This window comes from Capra hircus, chromosome 5 (assembly GCF_001704415.2).
Source record: "Capra hircus breed San Clemente chromosome 5, ASM170441v1, whole genome shotgun sequence".
In the NCBI taxonomy this organism is placed as follows: domain Eukaryota; kingdom Metazoa; phylum Chordata; class Mammalia; order Artiodactyla; family Bovidae; genus Capra; species Capra hircus.
In genome coordinates, this window is record NC_030812.1 from 92,881,127 (window position 1) to 92,906,060 (window position 24,934).

The following is a 24,934-nucleotide window of genomic DNA, read 5'->3' on the forward strand; positions in this document are numbered from 1 at the left end:
ACTTCCACATCTTTCTCTAGCTCTATCTACATCATAAGCATATGACAGTAGACCTGTCTTCTAGAAGTGTGTATGTGGATATACTTTACTTCATATATTCTGAAATTCAGTATTATTGCTTTCTCATGTGCTTGCTGCTCTTGTACTCTTTACAAAGGGTATGCCATCTTCTTGGTCATCCAAATTCAGAACCATAGATTTTTTTTGTGAGTCTATACTTTAGTTTATAACCAACATTGATTTTATTTTTTCAGCCTCTCTTGTATAAAGTTTTTTTCCCTTTTCAGTTTCATATCCAACAGCTGCTTCAAGGTACCTCATTTTTTACCCAGCTTTCTAAGCAACCTTCAAGCTAGTCTTCCGCTTTGTGAAGACATTCTTCTTAAAGCTGTAAGGCAGTTACTTCACTTTTTCTGCTGAAAAGCTTGTTAATCCCATGTTCTATTGCTTTATGTAACTCAAACTCCTCACCCTAGCGGTCAAGGTCATTCACAGTCTCACCTTGATCTACTTTTCCATTCTCATGTGTCTTTGCTTTTCTGTTTGTTGTTTCATGTAGAGACTATTTCCTTTTTCCATGTTTTTGCTAATGCTGCTTTTATTCAACCGTGATGTTTTTCTTACCAAACTGCCCTGGAACAGACTTTCCAAATCCCATCTAAAAACTGCTTTTCCCAGGACACATCCTTAAGTATACATTTCCTCATCGGTAGTCTCTTTGTAGCCTCAGTTGACACATCTCTATTACTTATCTGATTCATATCATCTATGGATTTTTAGGGCCTTAGGAGTAGGATGTATAACTTACACAGCTTCCACATTTTTATAGTCTTCACAGTGATAAACACAATGATTAGCATGTAGAAGGGCTACAGTATAAATTTATGGAACCTGATGAGTAATCTGATAGTGCCTAAGGGTACGGTAATCCATTTCAAAGGTTGAGTCATCTTAATTTGTTCCAGTCAGACTATGAGAAGTGGGAAGGTAACTAGGTAGCATGATATCTGATGTGATCATCAAACTTTACAAACATAAATGTGTTTTCTTTTCATTGAATAAGTTTTCTTGGAACTTTGCCCTCATCTACCCCCTTCTCCTATTTAATTCTTTAGAGGGCGTTTTAACACTGCGGGCAAAACCTCCACCTCCTGATGCATTTGTGGACTGTTTCCAAAAGTTTAAACATGGATTTAACCTTCTGGTAAGTGAAATTTATTTGTGTACTATTTGAAGCAACAAATGGAAGAGATCTGAGTCTAGCCAGGATGTACCTGATCAAATTAAGAGATTAAACTGTTATTGTAGATTTTTTTGTGTGTTTTTATTTGCCTTTAACTAGAATAGCAGATTGTAAAACTTACACATCTAAGACACTTGATCAAAAAAGGATGACTCTAATTTTTAAAATGAAGTTCTCCTAATCTAATTCAGTGCTTGCTAACTGAGATTCCAAAGGTGAAACTAGTAGCAAAACCTCTTCTTTTGAGTCTGTGTTGAACCTTTTCGAATGTCTGCCTTTGGCCTGATTACATCGTAGTAATGTGTTTGCTGCTTTTTTAATCTTACAGGCCAAATTGAAATCTCACATCCAGAATCCTAGTGCTGCAGATTTGGTTCACTTTTTATTTACTCCATTAAATATGGTAAGATTTTGTTAATTTCAGAAGGTAATTGTTCTTAGCATTTTATCAACCCCACATATCTGTCTAGATTATCTTGATAGTTTTTCTTCGTTGCCTTGCTTGGGTACTATTTCTTTTGGCGTCTCTTGTGGACATTGATGATGTGAAATTTGAAAGCTTAAAAGAAGAACTAAAGAGCCTCTTGATGAAAGTGAAAGAGGAGAGTGAAAAAGTTGGCTTAAAGCTCAACATTCAGGAAACGAAGATCATGGCATCCGGTCCTACCACTTTATGGCAAATAGATGGGGAAACAGTGGAATCAGTGGCTGACTTTACTTTTGGGGGCTCTAAAATCACTGCAGATGGTGATTGCAGTCATGAAATTAAAAGACGGTTACTCCTTGGAAGGAAAGTTTTGACCAACCTAGACAGCATATTAAAAAACAGAGACATTACTTTGTCAACAAAGATCCGTCTAGTCGAGGCTATGGTTTTTCCAATAGTCATGTATGGATGTGAGAGATGGACTATAAAGAAGGCTGAGTGCCAAAGAATTGATGCTTTTGAACTGTGGTGTTGGATAAGACTCTTGAGAGTCCTTTGGACTGCAAGGAGATCCAACCAGTCCATCCTAAAGGAAATAAGTCCTGAATATTCATTGGAAGGACTGATGTTGAAGCTGAAACTCCAATACTTTGGCCACCTCATGTGAAGAGTTGACTCATTTGAAAAGACCCTGATGCTGGGAAAGATCGAGGGCAGGAGAAGAAGGGTAAGACAGAGGATGAGATGGTTGAAAGGCATCACTGACTCAGTAGATATGAGTTTGGGTAAACTCCGGGAATTGCTGATGGACAGGGAGGCCTGGCGTGCTGCGGTTCATGGGTTCACAAAGAGTCAGACAGGACTGAGCAACTGAACTGAACTGAAAAGGAACTTAGAAATTGCCTAGTTCAAACACTTAATTTATTAGCTGAGGAAACTGATGTCTTTGACAGAACTAAGAAAATGAGAAAAAAGAAAATTTTTTGAATGCCAGTGTTTTAGTATATACTACTATACAATGTAAATAACTTGAATGATATAGAAAGTTTTATTTCTCTCAAAACAGGCTAGGCATGAGGAGTCCAATGCTGACAGATAGCTTTGCTCTATGAAGTTACCCAGAGATCCAGATTTCTTTCACTGAGATCTTCCTCCATCTCCTGAGCTGCATCTGATTCAATCACTTGTTCATTCATTTATTTATTCAGCAAATATTAATTGGGAGCCTGCTACATGCTATGGGCTTCCCTGGTGGCTCAGACGTTAAAGTTTCTGCCTGCAATGCGGGAGACCCAAGTTCAATCCTTGGGTTGGGAAGATCCCCTGGAGAAGGAAATGGCAACCCATTCCAGTATTCTTGCCCGGGAAATCCCATGGACGGAAGAGGCTGGTGGCCTACAGTCCACGGGGTCGCAAAGAATCAGACACGACTTCACTTTCACTTTATATGCTTGGCATTATTGGTAGCTCAGCAGAAACAAAACACATAAATTCTTTTTTTAACCTTTTAATTTTGTATTGGAATACAGCCAATTAACAATGTTGTGATAGTTTCAAGTGGACAACAAAGGGGCTCAGTCATACCCACATGTGTGTCCCTTCTCCCCCAACTCCCCTCCCATCCAGGCTGCCACATAAGCTTGAGCAGAGTTCCCTGTGCTATACAGTAGGTCCTTGTTGTTATTCATTTTAAATACAGCAATGTGTACATGTCCCTCCCAAACTCCCTAACTATCCCTTCCTCCTTCTCTTCTCTCCTGGCAACCATACCTTCATTCTCTAAGTCTGTGAATCTGTTTCTATTTTAGGTAAGTTCATTTGTATCATTTCCTTTTAGATTCCAGGTTTAAGGGATGTAATACAATGTTTCTTCTTTGACTTCACTCAGAATGATAGTCTGTAGGTCCACCCATGTTGTTGCACATGGCGTTATTCCATTCTTACTAATGGTTAAGTAATATTCCATGGTATATATGTTACACATCTTTTTCATCCAGTCCTCTGTCAGTGGGTGTTCAGGTTGCTTCCATGTCTTGGCTGTTACAAACAGTGCTGCGATGAACATTGGGGTACATGTATCCTTTTGGACCATAAAACACATAAATTCTTATTGGAACTTATGTTGTATTATGTAGTGGCAGCCAATAATCTGAAAAATGTATAAATAATTCACTCAAATCCTGTGTGGAAAAAAATACAGAGGAGGAGACAGGGAGTGCCATGTATGTGTGTGTGTGTTATGAAGTATTACACTTTTTTGAATAGGGTTGTTTAAGGGAATGACTCACTGAGAAAGTATCATTTGAGGAAATGAAGTAAGAAATGAGTCATGTGGATTTCTGAAGGAAGAGACTTCCCAGGCAGAAAAAGCTAATGTTGATGCTCCGAGACGGTAACATGTAACTCCTGTTCTTGGAAGAAATAGTTATTATCACTTGAATGGAATAAAAGGGAGCTCAACTAGAGGGAGATAAGGTCAGCAAACAGGAGGACATATCCTATTGGTCTTCACTGATGATTGTGAAACCTTTGACGCTTTTGGAGGGTTTACAGCAGAAAAGGATTGCTTTGGCTACAGTGTTTAGAAATTTGAGGGAGGAAGGGACTGAGGTGGCCCTGGAAAAATTCCTGATGGGAGATTATGTAGTTGCGACCAAGTAACTAACATTGGAGGTGGTGAGAAGTGTAATTCTTGTTATTAAACAGAAGCAACAGGAGTTGCTGGCAGATTGTAAGTGTTGTGTAAGAGTCCAAGATTTCTCCACAGTTCTGGCTTGAGACTGGAAGGATGGACTAATTATTAACTGAGATGGAGAAGACTGTGAGTAAAATGGGTTTTTGGCAGGAGGTAAGTGGAGGTGATGGCATTCCAGTTGAGCTATTTCAAATCCTGAAAGATGATGCTGTGAAAGTGCTGCACTCAATATGCCAGCAAATTTGGAAAACTCAGCAGTGGCCACAGGACTGGAAAAGGTCCGTTTTCATTCCAATCCCAAAGAAAGGCAATGCCAAAGAATGCTCAAACTACCGCACAATTGCACTCATTTCACATGCTTGTAAAGTAATGCTCAAAATTCTCCAAGCCAGGCTTCAGCAATATGTGAACCGTGAACTTCCTGATGTTCAAGCTGGTTTTAGAAAAGGCAGAGGAACCAGAAATCAAATTGCCAACATCCGCTGGATCATCAAAAAAGCAAGGGAGTTCCAGAAAAACATCTATTTCTGCTTTCTTGACTATGCCAAAGCCCTTGACTGTGTGGATCACAATAAACTGTGGAAAATTCTGAAAGAGATGGGAATACCAGACCACCCGACCTGCCTCTTGAGAAATCTGTATGCAGGTCAGGAAGCAACAGTTAGAACTGGACATGGAACAACAGACTGGTTCCAAATAGGAAAAGGAGTACGTCAAGGCTATATATTGTCACCCTGCTTATTTAACTTCTATGGAGAATACATCATGAGAAACGCTGGACTGGAAGAAACACAAGCTGGAATCAAGATTGCCGGGAGAATTATCAATAACCTCAGATATGCAGATGACACCACCCTTATGGCAGAAAGTGAAGAGGAGCTAAAAAGCCTCTTGATGAAAGTGAAAGAGGGGAGTGAAAAAGTTGGCTTAAAGCTCAACATTCAGAAAATGAAGATCATGGCATCTGGTCCCATCACTTCATGGGAAATAGATGGGGAAACAGTGGAAACAGTGTCAGACTTTATTTTTTTGGGCTCTAAAATCACTTCTCGATGGACGTGAGTCTGAGTGAACTCCAGGAGATGGTGATGGACAGGGAGGCCTGGCGTGCTGCGATTCATGGGGTCACAAAGAGTTGGACACGACTGAGTGACTGAACTGAACTGAAAATCACTGCAGATGGTGACTGCAGCCATGAAATTAAAAGACACTTACTCCTTGGAAGAAAAGTTATGACCAACCTACATAGCATATTCAAAAGCAGAGACATTACTTTGCTGATTAAGGTCCATCTAATCAAGGCTCTGGTTTTTCCAGTAGTCATGTATGGATGTGAGAGTTGGACCCTGAAGAAGGCTGAGAGCCGAAGAATTGATGCTTTTGAACTGTATTGTTGGAGAAGACTCTTGAGAGTCCCTTGGACTGCAAGGAGATCCAACCAGTCCATTCTGAAGGAGATCAGCCCTGGGATTTCTTTGGAAGGAATGATGAGAAAGCTGAAACTCCAGTACTTTGGCCCCCTCATGCAAAGAGTTGACTCATTGGAAAAGACTCTGATGCTGGGAGGGATTGGGGGCAGGAGGAGAAGGGGACGACCGAGGATGAGATGGCTAGATGGCATCAGTGACTTGATGGATGTGAATCTGAGTAAACTCCGGGAGTTGGTGCTGGACAGGGAGGCCTGGCGTGCTGCGATTCATGGGGTCGCAAAGAGTCGGACACGACTGTGCAACTGAACTGAACTGAAGGAATATTCTTTAGATAATGTCAAAAGTGAGTTATGTCCACATGGAGAAATTTGAATTGGTAGTTGAATGTATGAATCTGGGATTCCATGGAGAAATCAGGCTAGAGTTATAACTGTGAATATCCTGCATACAAGGCCATGAATTTGGATGGTGCCACCAAGAAAATGATGATAAATAAAAAGAAGGGGTGATGGAGCCTTAGGTAGTTTCAGTGATAAGAGAGTGAGAAGAATCAGCAAAAAAAGTGAGAATAAACAGGAAATCAGGAGAAGAAAAACAGGAGTATCATAGTAGGTATTCTAGAAGCCAAATGAAGAAAATGTTTGCAAGAGGAAGAATTGAGATACTCACGCTAGGCATTTCTAATGTGGAAGCTAACTTATCTCTATGTCCTAATAACAGCCATACAATGGCAAAGAAAAATAACTTTAAGAAGGTGACTGAGCTTAAACAGTTACTGGCATTATCCAAATGGTGTGGACTTACTCATATGGCCATGCCTAACACCAGAAGCATGGCATCTCCATCGGAGCAGCTATGAGTCCACCTAAAATGTAGGGACTTCTCTTTTTAGAAGGAAGGAGAGAATGGATATTAGGGGATAGTTAGCAGTCTTTGAAGGCCCATACATGCCAGGTATAGTAATGTGTTCATAACACAGGTTTTCCTGCAGAAAACTCCCCTTCCTGTATTTTTGTAAAAAGCATATTTTTATATAAGGTGTAATTTTTTAAGCTAATAAAATGGTACATTGGGAACAGTCACTTTATGAAGAAGCTGGATATTTCCATGATTTTATCCATCAAAAGGGTATACCACTTGTGTCGTAGGCTGGGATCCAAGATACACATTTTCATCTTCTAGATTTTCCATACCCAGGTATAGTCTTTTCTTATACGTTTAATGAAATAGGTACAGTAATATACTTTCCTTCCCATTTTCTCTTTCTTATATTTACAAACTGTGTAATAGTGGGTTTTCCAAGCTAACGTGTACCACTGTCTTGTCTTCCTGGACAGCTAAGAAATTTAGCTGAAATAATTGAGGGCACGCACAAAAGCACTGGGATTTAAGAAAAGCATGGCAACAGAAAGCAGGTGGAACAGTTGTTAGCTTTTCGTACAGACAGCCCAGAAGAGACTGGGCTACAAATCACTCTTTTCTAAGATACAGTATAAGACCACACATTTGGTGTCATTCCTCTTTTTGTGGGGAGGGCAAGTGAGGGAGCGAGAAGACAGAATCTCTTTCTTTTAAATACCTCTAGAAGGACGGTTTTCTGTTTGATGGAGTGGTTTTGAGTGGTTTATCCTATAAAAAGAGCAAATGATTGCGTTTTAGAATGACACTAGCAATAATGATAATTGTTAGTGGTATGTGACTGCTGTGTGTGTTATTTCTGTGATCTTTTTTTAAAGGGTAAGAATGGTAACTATGAAGCAGATAAATTTCACTAATTTGATTTAGAGCATATGAAGACCATGGCCACTGAGTTCTTCTTTCTTTATAAAAAATGGAGCAAATTCAAGCATTTCTCATAGGTTTTGCTTGAATATCAGAAAAAAATAAGAAAAAGAATCCAGGTAACAAAAAGGAATACACCTCATTTTTCTTTCCTCAAGGGTAACTAGACAAGACCTGAAGTAGAATCTGAAATGAATACTGTTTTACAAACATAGGAAATTAAGTAACCTCATCAACATGAATTTCAGAACTATCTTGCGATAAGCAAGATGGAAGATGAAAGTTCAAGGCTACATCAATAATTTATGAATGTGTCCCTATGTTGTTGCTATAAATAGAGCATCTGATTTCTACTTGCCTAGTTATTGTTGAATAATTCTCGCTTTTTAAGCACCTTAAAAAATTGGATCAAGGCTCTCCATATGCAAAGAAACTGATTCTAGCTCATTAACAAAATTTGTATTCTTTTTTCTTCAACACATTTAAAACTATCTTAGTTTGAGTGTTAGGAAGTATTGTTTAGAAAGCAATTTTGCCACCTCCTTTCATTCTGTTCACAGTCTTTCACAGATCATAAGTAGGTATCTAGACATTACACAGAATAGAACTATAAAATAATGGGACTGGTTTCCCTAACATATGAAAATTAGTTCTTTGTAATCAGGCATGCATCTGAAAACACTGATTTATTTTATATTTTCATTTCTCAAAAATGACTCCTTATTAATGGTCTCCCAAACATAACACTTCAGTTGCTTCATTCAGGGTACTGCCTACTGAGTCACATATTTAGTCACATTTTTAGACAAGAGAAGTGGATAGGTACATTTATTCAGTGCCTGCTACCAGCCAGACAAAATTCTGTGGTTTTAAACCTTGTGAGTTACCATGTGTACAATAGATAGCTAGTAGGGAACTTGCTGTATGGCGCAGGGAGCTCAGCCCAGTGCTCTCTGGTGACCTAGAGGGGTGGGATGGGGTTTGGGTGGGAGTGAGGCTAGAAGGGAGGGGATATATGTATACATGTTCACTTTGTTGTATAGCAGAAGATATCATAACACTGTAAAGCAGTTATCTCCGATTTAAACAAAGACATTTGATTAAACCATAAGACTTCATGGGTACCTCCCTGTGTCCACAGCATTTCCATACAAGCATACCCACAGCACAAACATGCGCCCACATGCCTACTTACATTCTCAAGAGGGGACTTTGGCCCATGCCTTTATTTACTTTCTTTTGGTCCCTTTCCTATTCCCAGTGCTAAACTAAAGATTTTAGTGTTTCTTTACTTACTTACTTTCCCTCTTAGTCATTGCTGTCTATTTATTAGAGGTTCTAGGGCTTGGAAGTTTAAAAATCCCTGTGCCAGGCTGTCATGGTAGGTTTTGTTCTCAAATAAGAGTCTGCCTACCTCCCTTATCCTTCATCTTTTCTTTCATGTATTCTCATTCATTCCCCTAACCTTGTGTCTTCTGTAGTTCAAAGTCAGATAAACTTTGGTCCATGTTCTCAAGGGAGGAGAACTGAAAAAAAACAAGTCCATGTTACAGTGAAATGTGTGACTGATATGCATGCTTGCGGACCCCAGGGTGCATCAGAGTTACACTGTAGGGTTAGGAAGGGCTTCTCAGAGGAGGTAGGACCCAAGCAGAGTTCTAAAATGATGAGGAAGCGCCTTCTGGAGGTGCTGGGAACCAGTATGTGCAGAGACACAGACATAAAACAGCGTGGCAGGCTCAGCACACCAGGATGACTGGAGAGAAACTGACTTTTGGTCTGGCGCCATTAGAAAAAAGATCCCTTTATTCTTGTGCCATATCTCCAGGAAGGTGAGATTTTTATAAAAGGGCTCTGGTTTCTGCTCTAGGAGATTACCATTCTTTAGCCAGGAAACAGCCCCTTAGAAGTAACACTGGAGCAGATTTCAGACATCTACTTATCATCATTTTGCTTATCAGAGAGTTGCACCTGTTTATTCACATTTGCTAATCATGAAGTTATCTATTTTATATCAGGGCATTTCCTTGAATTAAATTCTGGGAAGCAATACCATAGATTCAGAGGACCATTTCTCCTCCTTCTCTCACCTTTCCCTCTGGATGCCTTTATTTTTCTATGTCTTTATAGGCACAGTCATAGACTGTTAACTCAAGCCTTGTTTCTCCCTAGCGTATTCATTTTGAGAACTGTATTTCTCAAGTTTGGCATAATAGATTTTCCAGTAAAGATATATATATATATATATATATATATATATAAAGGCAGCAATAGTTAAACCATCTGGCTAAGAATTCTCAGGGTAACCATGAATATTTTCCAGGGAATGTACAGTCATGTGAAGCCAATAGACAGATACTGTGAAAATTGTTAAACTATTAACTTTTCATTTTAAATTATTAGTCACCATTGGGCTGGGCAGATTGATCTGGATCAAGATTTAATTGGAATGTATAAAGACCACTTGTTTTTTTCATGCTTTTTTTTTAATCTACACATTTTGAAAATGTACATATAATCATCTTCTTGCTGAAAAGTGATTTGTTGCCACTTTAGGTGGTACAGGCAACAGGAGGTCCTGAGCTGGCTGGTTCAGTGCTCAGCCCCCTACTGACGAAGGACACCATCGATTTCTTGAATTACACGGTCAGTGCCGATGAGAGGCAGCTGTGGATGTCACTGGGAGACTCTTGGATGAAAACCAGGTAAACATACATGCGTGTTTAGCATCGAATACCTATAATACCTTTTTTGAAAGCACAGCACATTTACTAGGGCTTCCCTGGTGGCTCAGATGGTAAAGAATCCGCCTGCCATGTGGGAGACCTGGGTTCGATCCCTGGGTTGGGAAGATGCCCTGGAGAAGTGAACGGCTATGCACTCCAGTGTTCTGGCCTGGAGAATTCCATGGACAGAGGAGCTCGGTGGGCTACAGTCCATGGGGTCACTAAGAGTCAGACAGGACTGAGTGACTAAGGACAGCACACCTATAATAACTTTTAAGTGTTGTTTGTTTAGTACACAAATCTAGTGAGATATTTCATTAAAACCTTCTATGTTTGAAAGAGTAGATGTTGTAGATGAGAAGGCCTAAATTCTTAAAAAGCTGGAGAGGACAGACGTGTAAGGCATGATGAGTCCCAGGAGAAACTCATTAAAACTGTCACTTGGCAAGATGGAGCTGTCAGGAAGACGGTTTGGAGAGGAAAGCAGTTAACTTTCAAAGAAGCCATGTGTTGGTCATGTTCAGTCACGTCCGACTCTTCATGACCCCACGGACTGTGTAGCCTACCAGGCTCCTCTGTCCATGCCATTCTCCAGGAAAGAATGCTAGAGTGGATGGTCATTCCTTTCTCCAGGGGAACTTCAAAAGAAGGGCTAGCATTTAAAATCATCAGATGATAACCCCAGTAGGTGCATGTGTATAATCATATGTATACATATAGTGTTTGTTAGGCACCCTACCATGCACTGTACATAGGTCCCTGTATTATGCCTGTTTTACAGGTGAGGAAACTAAGGCAAAGAGAGATTAAGGAATTTTTCCAAAGCCGTACAACTCATAAATGACAGAGCTAGGCTGCAAACCTAGGCAGTCTGGCCCTGGAGTAGATGTTCATAGTTATTTTGCTTGGGTGCCTTTCAACAGGCTTAGTAGGGTTTCCACAAACATGTAGCAGGGAAAGGGCCTGTCCAGTTGAGAGAGTGGCATGAGTGAAGGCGTGAAGCAAGCAATCAAGAGAATGGAGTATGAATGTGGAATTAGCTGGAGTATAGACTTTGAGTTGTAGAGGATTGTGGAGAACAGGGAGTGGAAGAATGGTGGCGAACGAGGTGTACAGAGGTAAGCAAGGCTGTGTTCTGAAGGCTCCCAGTGCAGTGCTGAGGAGAACCAGTAGCTTTGTGAGTAGGAGTGTGACACACACACACAGCCACACCTTTGAAACGGCAGTCTGGTCATTAACGCTAGTAATGACGTGGACAAAATTCACCCAAGGCATGAGGACCCTTGGGACAATAACGCAATTGTAGAGGCTCCTTATTAGTCAGCACTCCCTGAGATAAGAACTGTGGTGGTGGACACGGAAAAGAAGAGGGAATGATTTTACAATTATGTTTTGTCAGTAAGGTGACTGTGGAAAAGTAATCATTAACAATAGCAGGATTCGAGTTTGCTGGGCCAAGCAAGTTTTATAAATATTTCTCATTTCATTATATGTGATTAAATACTGTCTTCTCTCCTCATTTATTCCAATCTTTGTATTAATCTCACTGCGTGGAGTAAATCATTCATATGATCACTTGGCAGTTTGTCTTCCTAAGGCTTTTAAGCTAGCCTAAAAGTAATTGACCAATTCATATCTTTTTCTCCTTTTTTCTATTGAAATATATATAAACCATTCCCACTTATATTTTGGACTTTGGCAACTGCCTGTGTTGGAATGTGCTTTACACGTGGAGTGGTTTACCAAGCAGAAGATTCTTAAAGAGCATTGCTGTTGCTGCTTTTATATTGAAAATATTATCTAAATTTATTTATGCGTATTAATTTATTAATACGGAATGTATTGTATATCTCATACTATGTAAAAACTGGTTAAATAGGTTTCTTAAATCTATTAGATTTATGTAGATTATGATTTTATGGTAAGCATAGGTAGAGATCTTTTTGCTTTTTTCCGTAAACTTTATTTAATTTATCAGTTCTCATAGTATTAAAATAGTCTAGGCTTTTTAGTTTCTTTGTCTTGGGTCCTACCTCAAAATGAGAAAATTAATGACTACTAGCAGTGGCATCCCACTCCAGTACTCTTGCCTGGAAAATCCCATAGATGGAGGAACCTGGTGGGCTGCAGTCCATGGGATCGCTAAGAGTTGGACACGACTGAGTGACTTCACTTTCACTTTCACTTTCACGCATTGGAGAAGGAAATGGCAACCCACTCCAGCGTCCTTGCCTGGAGAATCCCAGGGACGGGGGAGCCTGGTGGGCTGCCGTCTCTGGGGTCGCACAGAGTCAGACACGACTGAAGTGACTTAGCGTCAGTAGCAGCAGCAGGAAAACGACATCAAAAGGAACTCATATTGTTAGCCTTTGACATGAGAAAATGGTCATTTCCTATCCTGATTATTTAGAGTATTAGGAAATTAATATGCTGACTTTAAAACTCATAAAGATAAAAAAGAATCATAAAGGTACATAACAATCTGAATGATAGCTCACTTCATCATAGTAGAAATATAACCTGAAGAATTAAATCGTGTGAAACATAAACAACATATTTTAGCCGAATTTAATAATGTCTCTCCCATTTAGTTGTTTTTGTGGTTCTTACGTGATTAGGAGCTTGCAGGAATAAGTCTCAGAGTTATTAAGTAATGAATGGATCATGATTTTATTACAGATAGGCCTCACTTGATTTTATTGATGAAAATCTAGCTGATCCATTTAATATATAAAATTAGTAACCTGCTTCATTTTAGGAGACTTCATAACTTAAAAAGTCATGAGCCTTAAGAATGTTGTCTGCTGTTTCTCTTTTGAAAAATATATATCAGAAAGTATCATGGTGATGGGAGGGGAATGAAGAAGAAGATGAAGATCAGAAACTGCTTTAGATGCTTGGAGAACCTTATGCACTAAGTACTCATCACACTTCTAGCTTTGCATTCTTTCCTCAAATTGTCAAAGACCTATATCCGTGTTAAAAGTTGAGTTGATGGAGCATTAAGGCAATGTAGTGGCAGCAGATCATGAAGTAGAACTCGGCCTTCCTTTCACGTATCACCTTTAAATATAAGCATAAACATGTAAGGTTCTCTGTTTGGATGGAAAGAGGGCAGGCTAGGTGTGAATTGTTTTTGTTGTTGTTTTCATTTTTGTGTGTGTGTGGCCAGCCTTACTGAAGGTCATTTTGAGCATAGAAGCATTTCTTAATTTCTTAAGATTGTTCACTTGTCTTAATGTCCTCCCGCAGAGCAGAGTGGCCAAAAGAACAGTTTATTCCACCATACGTCCCTCGGTTCCGCAGTGGTTGGGAGCCCCCGATGCTGAACTTCATGGGATCATCAGTGGAGCCAGATCTCTATCAACTGAATGAGTCTGTGGCAAACGCAGCGGAACATCATCGCAAGCAAGAAACAAAGAGATTATCCACAGAGGTAGTCTTTCAGCATCATCTATTAAAAAAAAAATGTTTATTTTTGGCTGCGCTGGGTCTTTAATGCTTTGTGCAGACTTTCTCTAGTGGTGGTGAGCGGGGGCTGCCCTTCAGTGCGTTATAGGGGCTTCTCATCGCGGTGGTTTCTCCTGTTGTGGGGCACCGGCTTTAGCAGTTGAGGCGGGAGGGTTCAATAGTTGTGGCACAGGGGCTTAGTTGCCCTGCTGCATGTGGGATCTTCCCAGACCAAGCATCAAAGTGGTGTCCCCTGCGCTGGCAAGCAGGCGGATTCTCGTGCACTGAGCCACCAGGGACGTCCTTGGCATCATCCTTCGAGGGAGGTGCAGTGATCTGTGCATTCTCATGTAATTCTGATTGTGAGTTCTCACTTTATTGACCTGAAGATTGTTCTCGACTTAGTGGCTAGATGTCCTGACGCTCTCAGTTACCTCTCACCTTGTTGTCATGGTGACAGTTGCTCTGTTTCCCTGTGAAGCCTGAACCCAGCCAGTATCACACCTCACAGCCTGCTGGCTCTCCTCCCTGCCCTTCATGCCGGGGCTCTTGAGCCCTGATGATCCCATCTTTTGGACTCTGTACTTTCTCTGCTTATCAGGAAATTGCCTTGCTGCTGCTGGGCTCATTTTTCCTATGTTCCTCTCCCATCATCAGACCCTCAAGACAGTCCCCTTGGACCCAGGACCTCTAAGCCTGTTCCAAGCTGCTCTTTCCTGAATGCCTCATTTCTTTCTTTCTTTTATTTTTTTGCCTCATACTAAGCTTTCCCAAGTCCTATCAGCCTGGCTAGAAGGCCAGAGCTTCTCCTGGACTCGAGTCCTAGGTCCAAATGATGACTTACACCACTATTACACCCTGAGGAGATCGTAAAATTTATTGCTTCTTTTATGATCTTTGGTAGGCTTTAGACTAATTTATGGGGAGAGCAGATAGAGGGATTCAAATTGGGTATGTTATCTCTTCACATTCCTTAAAAATGAGTTTTTCTGTGACAGAAAATTAAACACCATTTAAAGTGGAACCAAATCAAATAGCATGATTGGAACCCGAGGAGTTAGACAAATGAGGTCTAGTTGGAAGGAGAAGCACAAAATTCATGAGTAGATCCTCCTCAAAGTCCTGTTCATTTCCTTTATTGAATTCCTTAATTTTCTCAGATCCCTGTGGGTATTTACAGTGTGGCAACTTTGATATCAAGGAATGAAATAGCAAATCAAAGTAAATCCTCACTTTTAGGGAGAAGCATTTATATAAATTAAATTTCTTAAAATCAGTTCTTTGGACAATAGCCATAGTGTTATAAAAGAATGGTTAAATTCTGAAATTTTACAAATAAAGCAAATATACTACTTTGGAAATAATCTTTTTCTACTCTGTTTTTTCTCTGGCTGCAGATAATGGTCGGGGTGAATTCTGTAACTGCCTTTCCCTCTAATTGCGTGATTAAAAAGATGACCTCACAGTTCTTGGCCCTGGTTAGCAGACATATGTCCCTAGCTGTATTTTATAGTTCAGACCTCATCACAGTGAATTTTCCCTCCTCATAAAGGGTAACTTTTCTAGAGGAAAAAAAATGTAATCAATCATGAAATTATGATACACTTGCTGTTGCTATAGTTACAGCTGAGTATTTTCAAATCATGAAATTTCTTGCTTACAGTCCTCAGACCTTAAAGAAGGAAATTTATCCATTTAATAATGTATGCCTCAGAAATTCACTTTTGTGAGTTGTCTTTCAATTTGTGCATTTAAAGAGAGAGTAATATGTCCTGGCTTCCAGTGTAAAAGTTTGTCTACTCTCAGTGAATAAGTATCTTTACAAGAATTATTGAGAATTCTTCCTTGTAATGAGTTATCATTTTCCCATGGTAAACTATTTTCCATTTTATGGCTTGAACACTTATTCAGACATTTGAAAAAAAAAAAAAGGAACTGAAAAGCACCTGCTAGCAGTTCTTGGGGATTTTATGCCTTAAGATTTTGTTGGAAAAGAGGCTAAAGTAATGGCGATGTAACAATGCAGAAAATACAATCATCCCCAGAAGAGAGATTTTATTATACTTTAGTGCAACTATAGTAGATGCATTCAGGACAAGACTTGGGTGATTCAGGATCTGGTGATTTTGTTTTGAATTGAAAGGCATAGGTGATGAGGAGTGGCAAATATGGGTGGCGATACTCTCTTTCCTCAAAACCAGCAGCCGCCTAAACTACATTGTATAGTCATCACAGTTAGTCAGTGTCATCATTTCTTTCCTCCCTGCTAATATTCCCAGTTATTCTCAAAACCAGTGATTTCATACCATCTGACCACACTGTCATGTTCAGAGCCAGGCAGAAGGTGTGGGTGGTTCTTGTTTCTTCAACTCTTCCCTTCACAATAGCGTTTAATAAAGATGGCCTGATCATCTAGTGCCTGTGCTCGCTCCTACGGATGTGATACACAATTAAATTAAGCCATTTGTTCTTTATTTTTTACTTAGAGTTTCATAGAAGTGTAATCAACAAATAAAAATATAAGCTTTTTAAAGTCTACTTCATTGTGATTCGATGTAGGTATACATTGTGAAAGGATTCCCTGCCCTCCATCTAGTTAGTTAACACACCCATCGCCTCACATATTTATCTGTTGTTGAGAACATTTATGTTCTACTCTCTTAGCAAGTTTTAATTATATAATGTTATGCACTGTAGTCCCCGCATTTTACATTAGATCCTCAGACCTTATTTATTTATGGCTGAAAGTCTATACCCTTTTACCAACCTCTCCCTATTTCTCCCACCCCCGCAAGCCTGGCAACCACTTTTTTACTCTCTGTTTCTATGAACTTGATTTTTTTCTTTTTTACACACCACATATATCAAGTGGTGTTTGTCTTTCTCTGCCTGGCTTATTTCATTTAGCATAATGCCTTCAAGGTTTATCCATGTTGTCACAATGGCAGGATTCTCTTCCTTTACATGACCAAATAATAGCCCATTGTATATTCACACATACTGCATCGTCCTTATCCACTCATCTGTAGTGGACTCATAGGTTCTTTCCATATCTTGGTTATCATGAATAATGCTGCAGTGAATTTTGAGGTTCAGAATTCTCTTTGAATTCCTATTTTCATCTTCTTCAAGATTATACTCAGTAGTGGGACTGCTGAATCATATGAAAGTTCTATTTTAGTTTTTTGAGAAACTTTCATAACTGTTTTCCATACTGGCTGAACCAATTTTCATTCCCACTAACAGTGCAAAAGGGTTCCCTTTTCTCCACATCCTTACCAATGCTTGTTATCCTTTATCTTTTTGACAATAGCTGTTATCAGGTGTGGCATGATATCTCAGTGTGGTTTTGATATCCTTTTTCAGGATGATCAGTGATGTTGAACACCTTTACATAATATATCTATTGACCATTTGTATGTCTTTGGAGAAATGTTTATCCAATTCCTCTGCCCATTTCCTAATTGGATTGTTTGCTTTTTGCTATTGAGTTAAGTTATTTATATATTTTGGATACATGATCAGATACATGATTTGCCCCATCTCACAGACTGCCTTTTCACTCTGTTGATGGTTTAAGCTAAGGTATTCAAATGGTAAAAATTATTTATCTGTATTTGTATGTTAAGTGCAGCATCCTGATAAATATTCCACAGGAGTTACATGAAATGGGCATTTTGACATCAGCAGCAGTCCATTGGAGACATCTTCACCTCCTCTGTCTGTGGATGAACTTAGCCCTATGCCTGCCAACTTAGCCTCTAGAATTAACTATAGTAAACATGCATTCAAAACTTTTCTGAAACATTCCCAGTTTCAAATATTTTGTCCCAGTGAATCCATAAGCAATTGGAATAGCCAAGGAATTCTAACGCTTCAGGGTCTGTTGTACAGTTACCACGTACGTGCACGTGCGCTAAGTCACTTCAGTCGTGTCTGTCTCTTTGTGACCCTATGGACTGTTGTAGCCCGCAAGGTGGGCAGGCGGGTTCTTTACCACTGATGCCACTTGGAACTAGCTATCACAATTCATTGTATATAAGGAAACAATACAAGAATCCTTAGATGAGCTTTTTTGTTTGCTTTTTTTTTTTTTTTTTGGCCATATCTTTAAAGCTATGCTGCTTAATGGGACCCGTAGATAATGGTTCTCCCTTTGAGTAGCCCAGTAGGCTCACGTCTGTTAACTGTGTTAATTGTGTTAACTGCAAAAAGAAATGACTTCAGCATTTTCTTATCCTGTACTATTGGCTGTCAAGATCAATGTTTTTCTGTGTTTCTGTTAATAGTAAATCTGATAATAGTGCTGCCGTTTTTAAGAAAAACATAGTGTCCATGTACATTTAAAATTAAGAATAAAGAGAGAGTAGTATAATTTTAATATGTAGAGTTCAGATGATTTTCTTGCAGTAGTATTTCCTTTGGTAGGATATTAAACGTTTGTTTCTTAAACATACAAAGCAAAGATTAAGAGTTTTATTATTGTTGTTTTTCAACCAGTTTTTTTTTTTTTATACAAGCTGTTAAAGTCTGCCTAATACCAAAATCACCTATTATTGAAATTTCAGAGAAAAGAAGGCTTCCCAGGTGGCTCAGTGGTAAAGTATCCACCTGCCAATGCAAGCGATACAAGAGATGTGGGTTTGATCCCTGGGTGGGGAAGATCCCCTGGAATAGGAAATGGCAACCAACTCCAGTATTCTTGCCTGTAAAATTCCATGGGCAGAGGAGCCTGAGAGGCTACAGTCCATGAGGTCACAAAGAGTCAGACACGACTGAGCCACTCACACAGAGGAAAGAATTTCTTGTTTTTATACCTGGTTATTTCTGGAATTAAGATTTAGTCTTTGCACTGATTACCTTTTTTTTATCATAAGTAGGCCTTTGCCAAAAATGTATCGCCCTTCCATTTCATATACATTAACATGTAATAATAGTCAATCACTTGAAAATGAAGTTGATCACAGTGTAGTAGATGGTTGGTTCTTGTTAACAGATGCCAGTGCTCATGCAAACAGTTGTGGTGATTTTTTAACCTTCCCTGCTTTGTCTTTCAGCACTCCAGTGCATCAGAGTATCCTTCAGCTGATGGGTACACGGCACTCAATAACATTTATGGAAGAGGGCCCCATTCGGACCAAGGGGAGGCTGCTGTTGCTTTTAAGCCAACTCCTCTTCGCCATGTAGATAGGTAACTTTTCATTGGCCTGATTTGGAGAGCTGTAGATGATTATCTCTGCCTTCACACAGATAGAGGTGCCAGTGTCTGCATTGTTCACTACTTCTTTTAACTTCCCATCTAGTAATTATCTGTTAAAGTTTCAGCTGCTCCTTTGTAGCGCTGGCTTTGGTGAGCAAGGTCTCCAATCTATAATTCTAACAACACAAATGCCATTGGATGACTTTCCATGTTTTAAAAGATGCTTCTGACAGAATCTGTGAATTAACAGTTGTTTTGAAACTCTCTAGTATGTACCAGATGGTCTCTAAGGATCTTTCCAGCTCTGTAACTTTTAAAGGAAATAATTTCTATCTTTGTCTCGCCCAGCAAAAACAAACAAACCCTCCTTTAGATAGGTTTAAAGTATTTAAACTAAATATAAACTGAATATTTAAATAGAATCAATGCCTTATTTACCATTTTATTCTGTATTTCATTTTTACTTTTCAGTTTCATACTTCATTTATTTTCCCATGTTTACTTTCTCAAAAAATTCAGTGTAGGCAAAAATGGAGAATTAAGATGAGAAAGAAACAAATTGCATTGAAATAGGTTCACTTTTTCCATCTTATTTCCAATGTAAACTGCGTGTGAGGCTTATATGGAGACAACCCATGTACATAAGAGAAAGGAAAAGGTGAAACAGTGATAACAAAGGTGTAGGAGAATGATCATTCAGATGAAGTGGGGTAGAGAGCTGGCCCCAGTACTTTCCTATCTCAAAGCATCTCTTACTATGAGTGTTAGCCACCCTTAATTTCAGTATCTATTTTTCCTTACTAGAATCTAGACAAGGTGGGGTTAAAATTTTCTTTTTGCCAGGAGTGATAACAGAGATAATACTTGAGTAAAATGATATGAAAATTATACAGTTATTATTCTAAGGGCACTAGTAACATATTAAATTGAGTACAAAGAAAAGTTAACAATGAGTAATACATTTTGAAAATGTCAACTTATGAAAGAAGTTTTAATTATAGATTCAATTTTTAGTAGATACAGGTGAAAATCAGTTTTGAAGTGTAAAAATTATTTCATTGAAATTCTTCTTGAGTAACTTGTTCCTCATCCTAATATTATCCTTTTCCTTTTTTTTTCTGTCTTAGCTGTGATGATTCTAGAAATTATTTCAGATTAGTGAAGGAAATTCCATTAGTGAAGGGATATTCAAGCATAGAGACCTTAAAACTGTCAATATTTAGCCAGAGAAAGAATTTTTTAAAGGAGTAAATTGAATATCTCAGTTATCTTCAGGGGTCCAATCTCTCTCAGCTGGGTTTATTATTAACAGAAGCTGAGTAGTTAATAGACACCTGGATCTTTGATGTTGCTAAGAAAATTTGTCATCATTCTTACAAAAACTGAAAGTTTTCTGGTCTGAAATATAATACAGAGATTTGGAGTTTGTTTTTTATAATTATTAAATTATAATTATAATTAAACTCTTACTACATGCCAGAAATGCAGTAAATACCATATGAAGTATATTCACTCTTCATTGAAATTATTGTGCCATTTAGGGAAAGCACTTTTTGAATTCAGAACCCTCACCTTTGAGGGATTATAGTTTGCTGCTATTCAAAAGCAATTTGTGGCTTTTTTTAGAAGTCTCATATCATTACCTTCTCTGTGTCTGCTCTATATCAGGGGTGTATCTCTATATGCCTACTCTCTATCAGGTGTGTATTTCTATATGCAGACTCTATATCTGGTGTGTGTCTCTATGTGCAGACTCTGTATCAGGGGTGTATGTCTATGTGCAGACTCTGTATCAGGGGTGTATGTCTATGTGCAGACTCTGTATCAGGGGTGTACGTCTATGTGCAGACTCTGTATCAGGGGTGTACGTCTGTGTGCAGACTCTGTATCGGGTGTGTACGTCTGTGTGCAGACTCTGTATCGGGTGTGTACGTCTGTGTGCAGACTCTGTATCGGGTGTGTACGTCTGTGTGCAGACTCTGTATCGGGTGTGTACCTCTATGTGCAGACTCTGTATCGGGTGTGTACGTCTGTGTGCAGACTCTGTATCGGGTGTGTACGTCTATGTGCAGACTCTGTATCGGGTGTGTACGTCTGTGTGCAGACTCTGTATCGGGTGTGTATCTCTGTGTGCAGACTCTGTATCGGGTGTGTACGTCTGTGTGCAGACTCTGTATCAGAGGTGTACGTCTATGTGCAGACTCTGTATCGGGTGTGTACGTCTATGTGCAGACTCTGTATCGGGTGTGTACGTCTGTGTGCAGACTCTGTATCGGGTGTGTACGTCTGTGTGCAGACTCTGTATCGGGTGTGTACGTCTGTGTGCAGACTCTGTATCGGGTGTGTATCTCTATGTGCAGACTCTGTATCAGGTGTGTACGTCTGTGTGCAGACTCTGTATCAGGGGTGTACGTCTGTGTGCAGACTCTGTATCGGGTGTGTACGTCTGTGTGCAGACTCTGTATCGGGTGTGTACCTCTGTGTGCAGACTCTGTATCAGGTGTGTATCTCTATGTGCAGACTCTATCAGGTGTGTATCTCTATGTGCAGACCCTGTATCAGGTGTGTATCTATTATTGCAAATCAGAAACAGAGACCATACATTTTGATACATGCTAGATCTCTTAAGAAGCATTGGTACATCTAAAAAATTGCAAAGTGTGATTCTCAGATTGATGACTATGGTCAGTGTCTTACCCATGTTTAATCTATAGAGGGCAAGAAACTATAAACTGTGAAGATTTGTAAATTCTAAAGCACTCTGTAAATGCATGCTGGCAGTTACTTCTAAGACGTACAAAATAGCAAAGACTGTCCTGCAGCCCTCACTGTGACTCGATATTACAGACGATCTAGGTGGGCAACAAGCTGAATGGCCACTTCACAGGGGAAGAAAGACCAAGCATCTTTAGTTCCTTCCGGCTTTTTCTCTGACAGAAATATATGAGGAAACGTGGGAATGTAAATAGAGGAGAAGATTAGGGAGTAAAATTAATTTTAAAATAAACTTATTATTTCATTATTGCAATGAAAATATTAGTATACTGTTGATATGTCTGTTTTTATTATATTATATAAAAGCATTTTAAAATTACATTGTTAAATTTGTTAATTGTCATTTAATGATTAAAGGAAGTGTTTGGTTTTTAAAGAAAGTTTCCTTTTAAAAAAATATACATGTTCTTGATAGTTGGGGAATTTGGGATGGACATGTACACACTGCTATATTTAAAACAAATAATCAACAATAACCTACTGTATAGCACATGGAACTCAGCTCAATGCTATGTGGCACCCTGGATAGGAGGGGAGTTTGAGGGAAAATGGATACATGTATATTTATGTCTTGAGTCCCTTTGCTGGGCACCTAAAACTATATATAATGTTGTTTTTGTTTTTTACATAACATTGTTAATCAGCTGTACCCCAATACAAAATAAAGCTTTTTAAAAATATACATATTCTTACTCTTATAATAAGTTTATAGTAAATTAATTAACAAATTAAGAGGTTATATTTGTCTTGTACTTAATCCATACCTTCCTTTGCAATATAGATAACAAGACAAAGGTTTCCTAAAAATTAACACTTAGTCATAATGTTTTCATAGATATTTGATTTTTGAATTGAAGTCATTGCTTGAATCAGTGAAATCAACATATAATTTAAATTACCACAATTGGAAATTATCGCCAGTCTCTCTTAATTTTATGACACATGGTAACATTGATCATTATCCTGGCCCTTTCATGGTAGAAATGTTGGTTTACAAAACAATATCCAGTACTTTGGATATTGGATTTAATGGACAAAGAATTCAAAGATTTGCATTCTAGATTTGGCTTTGCACTAACTAGCTTTGTGATTTTGCATTATTTATTTTTACCCTGGCCATAGTTTGTTCATTTTAATGGTAAAATCGCCAAAGTTTATTTTAGTTCTCGTATTCTATAAGATATAATAAAATAACTACTATCTAAATAACTTGTCCAAATGGTTTATGGTAGAAATTGGCTTGCCTTAGCATTTTACTTTTATTTTTCTTATGAAAAGCTAGCGGGGTGATCATATTTTTTCTTTTTTTTTTGTAGAAATTATGATCTACAACCCAAGAAATACGCCAAATCCAAGTATGACTTTGTGGCAAGAAACAACAGTGAGCTCTCAGTTCAAAAGGATGATATCTTAGAGGTAATAGAATTTTACCTTTTTATACTCTTAGTAAAGTAAACTTATTGTTTTCCTTTTCCAGCATATATCTAAACCTTCCTCAAAGAAATGCTGAGCTCAAGAAATTATTCTTTGGTATATTTTACCTTTCCAAGGATATAGCATACTACAGATATCTGTGTCTGTTTAGGAAGGGATATCTGATTTGTCTCTTTTGTGTTTGTTTCGTGGGGAATGTGGTTGGATTTCTTGGCTTACTTTGGCCTCTTCCTTCTTCTGGCCTTTATTTTCTCTGGAATCAAGGCTGATTATCACTTCAGATGTAGATGGACCATAATTTTTGTTTTTGTTTTAATTGGAATATAATTGCTTTACAATGTTGTGTTTCTCCTGTACAACAAAGTGAATCAGCTGTGTGTGCGTGTGTGTGTGTGTGTGTGTGTGTGTGTGTGTGTGTTTATCTCCTCCCTCTTGAGCCTACCTCCTACTGCCCCATCCCACCCCTCTAGGTCCTCATAGAGCACTAAGCTGAACTCCCAGTGTATGGAGTTACTGGGATAACTGGATAACAGATAACCGCTGGCTGTCTGTGTTACACACGCCAGTGTGTATGTGTCAGTGCTTCTCTCTCAATTTGCCCTGCCCTCCCCTTCCACGCTGTGTCCACGTGCCCATTCTCTGCATCTGCATCTCCATTCCTGCCCTGCAAATAAGTTCATTAGTGTCATCTTCTAGATTCCTTATCTATGCATTAATAAATGATATTTTTTCTCTTTCTGACTTATTTCACTGTTTGACAGACTCTTAAGTTCATCTGCATCATTATAAATGACCCAATTTCATTCCTTCTTATGGCCAAGTAATATTCCGTTGTATATATGTACTGCATATTCTTTATCCATTCATCTCTCTGTGGACATTTAGCTTGCTTCTGTATCCTGGCTATTGTTAATGGTGCTGCAGTGAACGCTGGGGTGCATGCATCTTTTTGAATTATGGTTTTCTCAGGGTATGTGCCCAGTAGTGGGACACCATCTTATTTTAAAAAGAGAGAACATTTCCTCCTTCCTGTTTTAGTACCCTTGTACAAATGTACCCAGCAGTGAGTTTGTTAATGGTTTTGGGAATAATCCACCATGACCAAAATCTCTTTCTTTAGTTATAACTGAGACGTCATCTTTTTTAATATATAATGTGGCCAGGTCATAATAGTTATTGTAAAAAAAAAAGGTTTTAAAATATATTTCCTGTCTATTCTAACAGTGGAAACAATAGACGTTTTCCAAGTGACTCATCTTAACACTTCTGATGCCACAAATAGTTAAACATTCTTGGGAAGTAATATGGACCTGGGGTGGAATGGTACCATACCTGTTCTATATTATTCATTGTAATTCTTAGTGTAATTCCTGAGAATCATTTAACCCACAGTATGTTGGGGTTGAGTCAGTGTATTAGAAGTGAAACCATTTGCCTGGTCTAAGAATGAAGATTGAACTTCCTTCATAGATTAGTTTGGTGTAGAAATGACATCTTTATTTTCTTGCATGATGACAGATCCTTGATGACAGGAAGCAATGGTGGAAAGTTCGAAATGCAAGTGGAGACTCTGGATTTGTGCCAAATAACATTTTGGATATCGTGAGACCTCCAGAATCTGGATTAGGGCGAGCTGATCCACCTTACACACATACCATACAGGTAATTATGATTTTTGAGCAAAAATTTAACTTTTTCAAATTTTTAGGTTCATTGCCCCTCAACAGCACTTAAACACTTTTTATGTACTGGTCATTTTGAGACTTCACTGA

General features: G+C 38.8%; 1 protein-coding gene across 4 annotated transcripts in view; it reads left to right on the forward strand.

Moving 5' to 3' along the window:
• The window catches only part of EPS8 (epidermal growth factor receptor pathway substrate 8), a 208,314-nt gene that overhangs the window by 160,559 nt on the left and 22,821 nt on the right, over positions 1-24,934 (forward strand). For all 4 annotated transcript variants that reach the window (XM_018048434.1, XM_018048436.1, XM_018048433.1 and 1 more), the window contains exons 11-17: positions 1,116-1,204; positions 1,572-1,646; positions 10,134-10,282; positions 13,556-13,739; positions 18,811-18,944; positions 23,045-23,144; positions 24,681-24,824. In XM_018048434.1, coding sequence (XP_017903923.1) covers positions 1,116-1,204; positions 1,572-1,646; positions 10,134-10,282; positions 13,556-13,739; positions 18,811-18,944; positions 23,045-23,144; positions 24,681-24,824 — 875 coding nt within the window. The remainder of the gene's footprint in view (positions 1-1,115; positions 1,205-1,571; positions 1,647-10,133; positions 10,283-13,555; positions 13,740-18,810; positions 18,945-23,044; positions 23,145-24,680; positions 24,825-24,934) is intronic.